This window comes from Podarcis erhardii (genome assembly GCF_964252035.2).
Source record: "Podarcis erhardii genome assembly, chromosome: 6".
NCBI lineage: Eukaryota > Metazoa > Chordata > Lepidosauria > Squamata > Lacertidae > Podarcis > Podarcis erhardii.
The window spans coordinates 45,238,546-45,250,702 of record NC_138510.1 but is presented as its reverse complement, the minus strand read 5'-3'; the positions used below and the strand labels follow the sequence as shown (position 1 = coordinate 45,250,702).

At 49.2% G+C, this 12,157-nt stretch overlaps 1 protein-coding gene across 3 annotated transcripts in view; it reads left to right on the top strand.

The window, feature by feature from the left end:
- Positions 1 to 12,157, top strand: part of PPARD (peroxisome proliferator activated receptor delta) — a 52,304-nt gene that overhangs the window by 34,579 nt on the left and 5,568 nt on the right. For all 3 annotated transcript variants that reach the window (XM_081865373.1, XM_081865371.1, XM_081865372.1), the window contains exons 4-6: positions 8,003 to 8,141; positions 9,080 to 9,282; positions 10,708 to 11,158. In XM_081865373.1, the coding sequence (XP_081721499.1) occupies positions 8,003 to 8,141; positions 9,080 to 9,282; positions 10,708 to 11,158 (793 nt within the window). The remainder of the gene's footprint in view (positions 1 to 8,002; positions 8,142 to 9,079; positions 9,283 to 10,707; positions 11,159 to 12,157) is intronic.

The following is a 12,157-nucleotide window of genomic DNA, read 5'->3' as shown; positions in this document are numbered from 1 at the left end:
ACAACTGGAACAAAGGTATAAGACTAACCTTTATTCTGATGGTGCAGAACAAAAGCACTATTCTGCAAACATTAAGAAGGTGCTGCATTCTGTGGACCTGAAGTAACAATATCCCTTGAAATGGACTGGTAGTAATATTCCTAAGCTCTACAGACTAACGTGGACACCCTTCTGGAATTTGTCCCTAATATGCACAGGAGTTTTGCCTGGGACATTTTCCTGCTTTACGTCTTCTCTGCCCTTCCATCAACTCTGGCCTCCCTGAGAACATAGACATTACTTTTAGACATAATCTTTGGCTGACATACTCCATGGGACACCTGTGAACGTATTCTGCTCCTGATCATTTGGCTGGCTGTTGGAATCGCAGAATGCCAAAGGAGATGAGTTATTCAATGTCTTAAGTGATGCCAAAATTATTCAAAGGGGGCGGGGAAACTGAACAGAGAGAGGCAAGGATGTTGAAAAGCTGGATTTGTTTATTCATATCCCCCTGCTGGATCTTTCTGATACTACAAGTCTGTTTTTTACACGGGACTATTATGTTTAGGTTTTCTTCCTGCTTGTACCATTCTTTTCTCCATGTGTATGTGTCACAGCCACCCAGGTGGGTCCCAGCTCACGAGAGACCTTACTCCGTTATAGTTTACTTACAGGAAAAGTTTATTGAAGATAATTGCTTCTTTCACAGTTCAGCATTGTGGCTGTACGTCTGTCACGTTAGACCGCCGAAGTCCCCCTCTGACTCCTCCCCTCCTCCACACCAACTTAATAGCCTGGCTCTAGACCACCTCTTCCTCTCCTTTCTTTTCCGCAGGGTCTTCCTGCCCCCCTGGGTTCTCTCTTTCCGGGATTCGCCTGAGGCTGAATCCTCTGCCGCCTCCTGCCCCCTCCTTCTGGCTTTGGGGCCGGGCTCCTCCTCTGAGCTTTCCCCACTTCCGCGCGCCTCTATGTTTGAACTTGGCGCGCGTACGTTGCTTTTGACCTTTCCTTCGTCCTCTATACTGCCCCCTGTTCCACTCTCTACCCTTTCCGGCTGAACACCTTGCTCCAACCCCCTCTCTCTGTTTTCTCCTGTTCCTCCTCCCTCCGAGAGGCTGACAACTCCACCCCCTTTACTCCGTTCCGGCTGAGACCCCTCTGACAGCGTCTGTGCTTCACTGGGCTTTCTCCCCTCCTTTCCTGACTTTTCACAGCTTCTCTCTTCTCCTGCTTTTCGCCTGATCATGCTAGCTCCCTTTTGGGAATCCTCTGACTCACTGCTTAGGCTCATAGATTCCCTTCGAATTCCGTCATCTTCTTCCTCGTCTCTCTCTCCCTCCTCCCACTCGCTTTCCGTCTCCTCTGCCATCTCCTCACTTCTCCCAGAAACCCTGACATCCATCCCCCCCTCGAAGCCCCCCCTTCCCCCCTCCCGGTCGCTGGGTGCAGGTTGAGGGAAATGTGGTTCTTCCTGGGTCGGTTCAGGATACCGGGTGTCCACGTCAATCTTCTCCTCTGGCAGCTCCGTATACGTGTGTTCGAACTCGGGTTCCCCCCCTGAAGGCATCACAGTCTCTTCCTCCCTCACTGCTTCTCCTGGCGCTGCCTGCCAAGGACCTATCATCCACCTCTGACTCCATACCTCCCTTGGCTGATCCACCCACCAATAAGGGTTTGTCTCTCCCCCCCCCAGGCGGGGATCCCTGGTCGGGCTTGTTTTGGGCGTAGAGCCCTCGGGCGAGGAGAAACCCCCGAACGTGCTGCCCGACAAAGTGGGCGTGAAAAGCCAATCATCAAAATACTCCTCGGGCATGGGTTTGTGCGGAAAAATTGCATGAAACTCCTCCTTCAACAGGGGTTCGTCCAAAGCGTAACCCGGCACCCAGCTATTTGCAGAGACTGGAGTGCCTTCCCTGGCGAGAAAATATTCAACTCCCTCCTCCCCCCATCGTGAATCCAGTATCTCTGTGACCTCATTAAGAGGTTCTGGTCTTGGCGACTCCCCTCTCTCAGGCGCCCTTCTACGTGGCTCTGGAGGTGCTCCTGACTCTTGAAACCTGTGTGGGGCTTTGTAGGGAGTGAGCACCGACCTATGAAAGACCGGGTGCACCCTGGAGCCCTCCGGAAGGGCTAGGCGAAAAGCCACCGGATTGATCTTAGCCTCAACTTGATATGGTCCTAGCTGCCTGTGTTCTAACTTCTTTTTGGCCAACGACCTGGCCGGCATCGCGTGGGCTGCTAACCATACCCAGTCCCCAACCTGAATGTCTTCCCCCGCCCTTCTGTGTTTATCGGCTTGCACCTTATACGCCTGCTTTGCCAGCTCCAAATGTCTCCGCAGCTCCTCGTGCACCTCTTGCAACTCTGCTGCAAACTGGTCGGCATTTTGAGGTCCCCCCCCTTCAGGTGCTGTAAAGCTCGGGAAGGTTCTGGGATGACGTCCATAGTTCGCGAAGAAAGGCGTCACCCCGGTGGATGCGTGCTTCGTGTTGTTGTAGGCGAACTCAGCCATCGGCAGGTAGTCCACCCACGCCGCGGGTCGCTGGTTGGCGTAACACCGTAGGTACTGCTGCATGATCGCGTTGACCCTCTCCGCTTGACCGTTGGTCTGTGGATGCCTCGCCGACGTCAGGTTGATCTTGACGTGCAAGATACCCAGAAGCTTCCGCCAGAAAGTGGAAACAAATTGGCGCCCCCTGTCGGACAAGACGGACTGCGGTAGTCCATGCACTCTGAAGACGTGATCGATGAAGAGCTTTGCGGTCTGTTCTGCCGTCGCCACCTTGGCACAAGGAATGAAGTGCGCCATCTTGGTGAACAAGTCCACAACCACTAACACCGCCGTCTTACCTCTGGAGCTGGGCAGGTCTGTAACAAAGTCCAACGCTACCCTCTCCCACGGTTGCTGCGGTGTCTCCAGCGGTTCTAACAATCCCGCCTGCTTCTGATGCACTGGTTTGGACCTCTGGCAGATATCGCACCTGGCTACGTAGTCCGCCACCTCTCCTCTCATCTGGGGCCACCAAAAGTCCCTTGCCACCAACTCCATCGTCTTCTCTTTGCCGAAATGGCCCGCACTCGGGGCATCGTGCAATTGTTGCAAAACCGTGGCGCGAAGCTCGTCGGTGGGCACGTAAAGGGCGCCCTTGCGAGTCAAAAGTCCATCCTGCAACTGAAACTCATTGTTGTCAGGCGACCCTCTGCGGAGCTCCTCCATCTTGGATTGTGCAAACTGATCCTCTTGCAGCGCGCGTCGCACCGCGTCCAGGTCGACTGCGATGGTAGCGCACGTCCACGCCTGCGGTGCGAAAATGTACTTTGCTGCGATTGGAGCTACTTCCTCCAGGTATTGAGGCTTTCGGGACAGCGCGTCTGCTATAACATTGGAGTCTCCAGGGATGTATTCTATTTTGAAATCGAAATCCGCAAAGAATTCCGCCCAGCGCATGTGTCGTTGGGTTTGCAATTTAGCCGTCCGCCAATACTCCAAGTTCTTGTGATCCGTGCGGACCTGCACCGTGTGCTTGGCTCCTATCAAGAAGTGTCGCCACGCTTTGAAAGCTGCATGAATGGCCAACAACTCCCTGTCCCATATGGTGTAGTTGCGCTCCGTCTTGCTGAGCTTCCGGGAGTAGAATGCACCCGGTCTCCAGTTGCCTTGCGAATCCTCTTGCAAGAGGACGGCCCCAACTGCTCTGTCTGATGCATCTGTCTCTACCCGCATGGGCCTGCCAGGATTCACGTGCAGCAGCTGCTCCTCGGAGGCGAAAAGGCTTTTAAGCTTCCGAAAGGATCGCTCTGCTTGTTCGGTCCAGACGAACTTCTTCTTCTTGGAACTGAGGGTGTCAGTAATTGCTGCCGTCGCGTTTGCAAAACCTTTAATAAACTTGCGATAAAAATTGGCAAAGCCGATGAACCTCTGGACCTCCTTCCGATTTCGAGGGCTTTTCCAGTCCAACAGCGCTTGGACTTTAGTCTTGTCCATGGCCAGTCCCTCGTCGGACAGCTTGTAGCCAAGGAAATCTACCTCTCTCACATCAAACTGGCACTTCTCCAACTTGGCGTACAGCCTGTGTTCCTTCAGCCTCTGCAGAACTTCCTTCACGTCCTTATCGTGATCCTCTGGCGATTCCGAGAAAATCAGGATATCGTCGAGAAAACAGACACACTTCTTGTAGAGGAGACCTGCCAGGACGTGATGCATGAATGCTTGGAAAACATGGCTGCCATTTTGTAGACCGAAGGGCATAACTCTGTATTCGTACGTGCCCAAAGGAGTGAACATGGCCGTCTTCCACTCGTCGCCCTTCCTGATGCGGATGAGGTTGTAAGCTCCACGTAAATCCAGCTTGGTAAAAATCTTCCCCCTCCTGACTGTAGCCAAAAGGTCGTCAATTTTGGGCATGGGGAAGGCCTTGGGCTTAGTTAGTCTGTTTATGAACCGGTAGTCCACAATGAGCCTCTTCTGGGGCGTGTCTTTCTTTTTCACAAAGAAAACAGGACTGCCTCCCGCTGCTTTAGATTCCTGGATGAATCCGCGCTTGAGGTTGTGTTCTATGAACTCCCGAAGCTCTTGCAGCTCGTCTTCCGACATGGAGTACAGCTTGGCAGTTGGCAACTGCGCGCCTGGCACTAAGTCAATCGCGCAGTCGTAAGGTCTGTGAGGCGGCAATTTGTCAGCTTCCTTTTCGCAGAAAACCTCCAAGAACTCCGCGTACTTGTGAGGAACCGCTTGCACCATACTCAGATGCAGCTGCTGTTCGGCTTCTCCTCCTTGATCGGTTTGGATGCAATTCTGGGCGCAATACGATGAACAAAAGGTGATCTGCCTCTGGTACCAAGCAACCGCGGGACTGTGCCTGTCCAGCCAACTCATGCCCAACACGATGGGCGTGTCCGATAAGTGGGTGACATTGAAACTAATAAGCTCTCGATGGTCTCCAATTTGCATCATCATGGGAGGGGTTTGCTGCACCACTTGCCCCCCCAGCAACTTCCTGCCGTCTACCGTGACCACGTTCAGAGGCGTCGTTGCAGGCAGGAGCGCTATGTTATGCTGCTTGACGAACTGTAATCCCACGAAATCGGCGTTGCTTCCCGAATCGATGGTTGTTGGAACCTCGAGAAGTCGCCCATCAGGCAGCTGGAGTGTTGCTGTGAGTAAAACTGCTGGTTTGGGAGGTAAAGGGTCCATGCGCTGCAAGGATGCTGGGGACTTCTCTACAGATCCGCCTGGCTGAGCCCCAGTAGCTCTGCTTCCAGCCAGGCACTGCAGTTTCCCTGAAGCTGCTCCTCTGATTGCACCTCTGCTGTCACAGTTGCCAGTGCTGCAGTGTGCTTCTGGAGCCTCTGGGGGCACTCTTTCGCCATATGGTGTGCACTGTCGCAGATGTAACACTTCCTGGTCCCTCTAGGAGGCTTCGCTTTGGCTGCAGCAGGGATGGGGCTCTGGGATGGCTTTTGAGCCCTAGCACCACCAATCTCCATTGGCTCTTCGCCTTCCTTCCCCATTGGTGAGGGGTGCGCACGGCTGAAATCCCTGTGCACAAAAGGGAGAGCTTTTGCTTGCGCACGCGCTTGGGGCCCCCCCTCCTCGTGCCACGGACGTCCCTCATGTCGAATTCCTATAGCCAAAGCCCGTTGCACCACGTCTTCCAGGGTCTGGGGTCTGTCCCCCCTTGCGATCTCATCCTTGACGGAGGGGCTCAATCCCTCCCAAAAAAGATCCCTGACCGGTAGACTGTCCTTCGGCCAATCTAAGGCGGTGAGCAATGCAAAAAATTTAGAATGATATTGGCGTACAGTGGCTCTCCCCTGCCTCAGCCCGTGCATCTGCCGGCGCGCAATGTCCTTATCCACAGAGGATTGAAAACAAGCATCCATTGCCTTGATAAACGCATCTGCATTGCGACGGGCTGGTCCATCTTCGCGCCACAAATTGCGTAGCCAAGCCCTGGCCTCCCCATGCAGGTGCGAAACAATAAATCCCACTCTCTCCTCCTCATCTCTAAAATCATGACGGAGTAAATGCAGTGCATACACGACATCTGCCCTGAAGTTGGGATAGTCTTGCAAGTTGCCATTAAAATGCGAAACTAGGGCACCCCCCCTCCTTCCAAGCGCAATGCCCTCCGCTCTGGAGCCCGGGGTCCCCGCCTTGTCCGCATTTTCCCACCTTGCTTGCAAATCCTGGCACGCTTTCTCCAAGTCAGCATTCTTCTTCTGCGAAGCAATGACTGCCGTTGTGAGAGTGGTAATCTGATCCCGGAGTGCAGCCAGCTGTTCCTCAGCACTCATGGCTGCCCCGTTCGTGAGCTTCGCAAAAAAAAATTTTTGCTTTCAGAGGGAGGGGGACTTTCTGTCACAGCCACCCAGGTGGGTCCCAGCTCACGAGAGACCTTACTCCGTTATAGTTTACTTACAGGAAAAGTTTATTGAAGATAATTGCTTCTTTCACAGTTCAGCATTGTGGCTGTACGTCTGTCACGTTAGACCGCCGAAGTCCCCCTCTGACTCCTCCCCTCCTCCACACCAACTTAATAGCCTGGCTCTAGACCACCTCTTCCTCTCCTTTCTTTTCCGCAGGGTCTTCCTGCCCCCCTGGGTTCTCTCTTTCCGGGATTCGCCTGAGGCTGAATCCTCTGCCGCCTCCTGCCCCCTCCTTCTGGCTTTGGGGCCGGGCTCCTCCTCTGAGCTTTCCCCACTTCCGCGCGCCTCTATGTTTGAACTTGGCGCGCGTACGTTGCTTTTGACCTTTCCTTCGTCCTCTATACTGCCCCCTGTTCCACTCTCTACCCTTTCCGGCTGAACACCTTGCTCCAACCCCCTCTCTCTGTTTTCTCCTGTTCCTCCTCCCTCCGAGAGGCTGACAACTCCACCCCCTTTACTCCGTTCCGGCTGAGACCCCTCTGACAGCGTCTGTGCTTCACTGGGCTTTCTCCCCTCCTTTCCTGACTTTTCACAGCTTCTCTCTTCTCCTGCTTTTCGCCTGATCATGCTAGCTCCCTTTTGGGAATCCTCTGACTCACTGCTTAGGCTCATAGATTCCCTTCGAATTCCGTCATCTTCTTCCTCGTCTCTCTCTCCCTCCTCCCACTCGCTTTCCGTCTCCTCTGCCATCTCCTCACTTCTCCCAGAAACCCTGACAGTATGTTAAAAAAAATTTTTTTTTTTTGGAGAATATTTCAATTGAACAAAATAAAGTAAAAATTAAAAGTGAATAAAGAAATAAAAATAAAAGGTATATATGCAGACAACTACAATTCCATATATACAAGTCTAGTATGTAGGTATATGAATGTTATTATTATACAGATAGATTTATGGTTATTTATAACCTACCATATGGTACGCGGGTGGCGCTGTGGGTAAAACCTCAGTGCCTAGGGCTTGCCGATCATATGGTCGGTGGTTCGAATCCCCGCGGCGGGGTGAGCTCCCGCCGTTCGGTCCCAGCTCCTGCCCACCTAGCAGTTTGAAAGCACCCCTAAGTGCAAGTAGATAAATAGGTACCGCTTTATAGCAGGAAGGTAAACCGCGTTTCCGTGTGCTGCGCTGGTGCCGGCTCACCAGAGCAGCTTCGTCACGCTGGCCACGTGACGCGGAAGTGTTTCCGGACAGCGCTGGCCCCCGGCCTCTTAAGTGAGATGGGCGCACAACCCTAGAGTCGGACACGACTGGCCCGTACGGGCAGGGGTACCTTTACCTTTACCTTTATAACCTACCATATTTTTTAATAAACGAGTTCCAAATATTGTTACGCTTGTCCATACAAAGCCTACGTCTGTAAGCAATCGGTTCATAAGCTGGGAGTGTTGTCCTACCTTCAGTCCTTCTCTATGTGTATGTTAACATATAGTATGGTCCATTGTTCTGAAGTCTCTTTGCTTGTTGCTGAAAACGATATTCTGTCCTGAGACTCAAGTTGACAGCAATCCTGGGACATTTTATAAGGAGCTGCTGTGTTATCACAATGACCCATCTCCCTGTTTCTTTTCTCCCTCTGTCTGCTCTCCAACAGGGCTTCTTTCGTCGAACAATCCGTATGAAACTGGAGTACGAGAGGTGTGAGCGGAGCTGTAAAATTCAGAAGAAGAACCGAAACAAGTGCCAGTACTGCCGCTTTCAGAAATGCCTCTCCCTGGGCATGTCGCACAACGGTGAGACTCCTCTCCTCCCCTTAGGAAGAAAAACATAGCTAGATATGGAAATTTGTATTTTCTGTAGGCAACGTGTTTAGTATTGTGGGTGGGGGTGTTTGTGGGGGAGTGTCTAACTATGCTGCTCTGGCAGTCATCCTCATTAGCCAGGTAGTGGGTTGGAATCATTGCACAGCCTGCATATCTTTCCTTCTGGAAATGATTGTTATGGACACAGCCTAAGAAAGGCATATCAATGTCTATTGCTTCCAGTTTATTTTTCCTTGTTTTGTCTTTAGAACAGTGGTTCCCAATTAGCTAAGTATTGCGGACCCCCTGTTTTTTAAAAGCCAAGCTCTACTTTTGAAAACGCTGATATCTCTGTGGTAGTTTTTGTTATGTGAATGGTGCCACCATGCCCTCCAACATGTCCCAGCAGAAAACTGGGATGCACATCTTCTGGGATGCGCTCTTGCATTAGTCACGTGACCTGTGCAAGAGCACAGTGCCCCAAAACACCACCTTGAGCTTCCTGATGGAAAAAGAGGGATATAAATGTAATAATTAACACTCTTATTTTTTGTTTCCCTCCCCGTCCACCTATAATTGTGTAATATGAAATGTCTTCAATAAATAAAAAGTTGGAAAGACATGGGGATGCTATTTCGGCCCAAGACTCCTAACAGTATCTTCTTTCAAAACAAAATAAAAAAATTCCTTCCAGTAGCACCTTAAAGACCAACTAAGTTAGTTCTTGGTATGAGCTTTTGTGTGCATGCACACTTCTTCAGATACTAGGTATCTGAAGAAGTGTGCATGCACACAAAAGCTCATACCAAGAACTAACTTAGTTGGTCTTTAAGGTGCTACTGGAAGGAATTTTTTTATTTTGTTTTGACTATGGCAGACCAACACGGCTACCTATCTGTAACAGTATCTTCTTTGTTACGTTTCTTCAGCCATTCGTTTCGGCCGCATGCCTGAAGCTGAAAAAAGGAAGTTAGTGGCAGGACTGACAGCAAGTGAGATCACCTGTCAGAACCAGCAGGTAGCTGACCTGAAAGTATTTTCCAAGCACATCTACAACGCCTACCTGAAAAATTTCAACATGACCAAAAAGAAGGCACGAGGCATCCTGACTGGGAAAGCCAGCAGCACTCCAGTGAGTACCTCAGTCCCAGAGGGATGAAAGTGGAGCAGAACTTACCAGGCAAGCTCTTGGCATCTGCAGCCAAGAGATTCAATGCTGTGCCCAAAGCAGACTCTCTGACATCAAAGAACTTTAATCAACTATTTGGTCTTGCTCATAAAGAGAAGCTTGGTGTTTTGTTGATATTGAGGCTGCTGGTGTGATCAGTGTGACCTGAGTTACATCACCAGGATAACCAGAAGTTTTCTGTACTCAAATTATTCTACAGAGTTTTATCTGAAGAAGTGTGCATGCACACGAAAGCTCATACCAATAACTAACTTAGTTGGTCTCTAAGGTGCTACTGGAAGGATTTTTTGTTTTGTTTTGACTATGGCAGACCAACACGGCTACCTACCTGTACAGAGTTTTAGTTAGTGCAAACGGTAGTGACTGAGTTCAATCCTAAATGCACAAAAGTAAAGAAAAAATTATAATCCATTGATTCCACTGAGGGAATGTTTCCCATGAAAACACATTCCCCTTCCTTTTTAAGGCTCTATCCCATGTGGCTTCCCAAAAGAAATATAGAAGTTTATTTATACATATAGCTCACTGGGGACTATAAAATCGAGCTATATAGACATCAACATTACCATGCAGGAAAAGGTGCGAGAAATTTTTAGGGTGAAAAGTTGAAAAAGTAGGCATCCCTATAGCATTATTAAATAGTGCTAATACATATTCATTTGTACTATTGAAAAATGCTTCTTTATCGTTGTACACAGGTGTCATAATAACTATAGATAAGTAAGATGAGCTTTCATTTTATATCCTGCTGCATCCTAGGAGGTAATTATCCTTGAAAATAATAGCAGAACCCAAGTTTTTTACTCTAAATTGGAACCGGTGTCTGAAATATCCAGAAGTGCTTATTCTGTATTTCACTTCAAACTCCACTGAATTCAGTAAATTGAAGTTTTGTATAGTGCCTCACCATCCTGATTATAAACAAGTCCTCAGTGCAATCTTTCTTCTGTATCAGCAATAATTTTATTTTAAAGAAGTTGTTTGCCATTCTCCTCCTCCTCCTCCTCCTCCTTTCTTCCTTCTTCCGTCTTCTTCCTCTCTTCCTTCTATGAATTCAGCACAGTGTTGTTTGCTAGGGACCTTTGTAGAGGAGGCTGTTTTCTACACAGACTCAGATATTCTCTGCCGTCGTAGGAAGCTAGAGGCATTATCAGAGTTGAAGAACACATTCCAGTCAAGCAATAACACTTGGTGGGGGGGGGGAGCAGGGCCAGTGAGGGGGTAGCTGGCAGAGCTCTGAGGTCCAGATGGAGAGATCTGGAGGGCCACATGTCACCCTCAGGCCTGGGCTTCTCCACCACTGCACTTCAGCCTGTGGCTTCATTCCTCACTGCAGAATCCTGACTCTTATGTGTTTGTTCTTTGTAGCCTTTTGTGATTCATGACATGGATACCCTGTGGCAAGCGGAAAAGGGTCTCGTGTGGAAACAGCTAGTGAATGGGATACCACCATCCAAGGAGATTGGCGTCCACGTTTTTTACCGCTGCCAGTGCACATCCGTGGAAACTGTGCGGGAGCTCACAGAATTTGCTAAGAGCATCCCTAGCTTCATTAGCTTGTACCTTAATGACCAAGTGACTCTGCTAAAATACGGGGTGCACGAGGCCATCTTTGCAATGCTGGCCTCCATTATGAACAAGGATGGACTCCTGGTGGCCAATGGGAATGGCTTTGTGACGCGCGAGTTCCTGCGCAGCTTGCGCAAGCCCTTCAGTGACATCATGGAGCCCAAATTTGAGTTTGCTGTGAAGTTCAATGCCCTGGAGCTGGATGACAGTGACCTGTCTCTGTTTGTAGCTGCCATCATCCTGTGTGGAGGTGAGAAGGGGGAGTTCTTTGCTAGCAATGGTATATGCTTTCTAAAAGCTTGATGATGAAGACCGGGCCATTATCCTGCTAAGTTAAGGGCAATTAATATTAGTTTGAAGGTGCGATTGTGATGCTGGCAATTCAGACAGGATGAAAAAGCTAGAAAGGATTAAATCATCTTCTCCACAGTCCTGTGCAAGCTTACCTGAGAGTAACCCCTACTGAACACAGTTGGACTAACTTCTAAGTGAATATGGATAGGATTGCATCCACATCCAATTTACCACTTACCACAACATCCTTGTTACTTTCTTCTCATTCAGGATACCACCCACTTCTTCATTTTTAATCTTTAAAAATCCTTATTGTTGTTATTTCTTTGCTGACTCTTTCTCTCCTCTTTTACCTCCCATGACTGTTTGGTCCTCAGTATCTCTCTTAACTCTGCTGAGATCTTTGGCCATTTTGACCTTGTCTTTGGTACCACATCTCACACACCCCACTTCAGCTTCTATAACTGATTTAACAGACAGTTGTAGTGAAGAAGAAAATGAACCTTGCCGTGGAGAAATCCTGTTCATTCCTTAAAGTAAAAATAATGATAAATGTTTGCTGTAGTGCAGCATTGCTCAGTAAAGTGTGGTTTAAAATAAACAACTCTTTAAATAGTGAGAGAGAGGTCAGAGCAGCCTTGGCACTACTCTGTCTTCTTGTTTATAGAAGCACATTTGCATGTATGTGCTCATTCTGTGTATTTCTGTGTGTGTATGAAATCTTTTTTTAGAACAGTTGGAAAACTACTCCAGAGATTGTGGGGAGGGTGGAATAGAATGTGTTACCATCCTCAGTGATGTCATGCAGCACTAGTCACACATAGCCTTACACACAACTGTTCTCATAACCTTTTTGATAGGAGAGTTGGGTATTTCCCATTCAGACGAAGTGTGCCAGAAATCTGCAGAAGTTACATGATTGGAGCCTGCAGGAAGGCAGAAAAAAACATAGCTT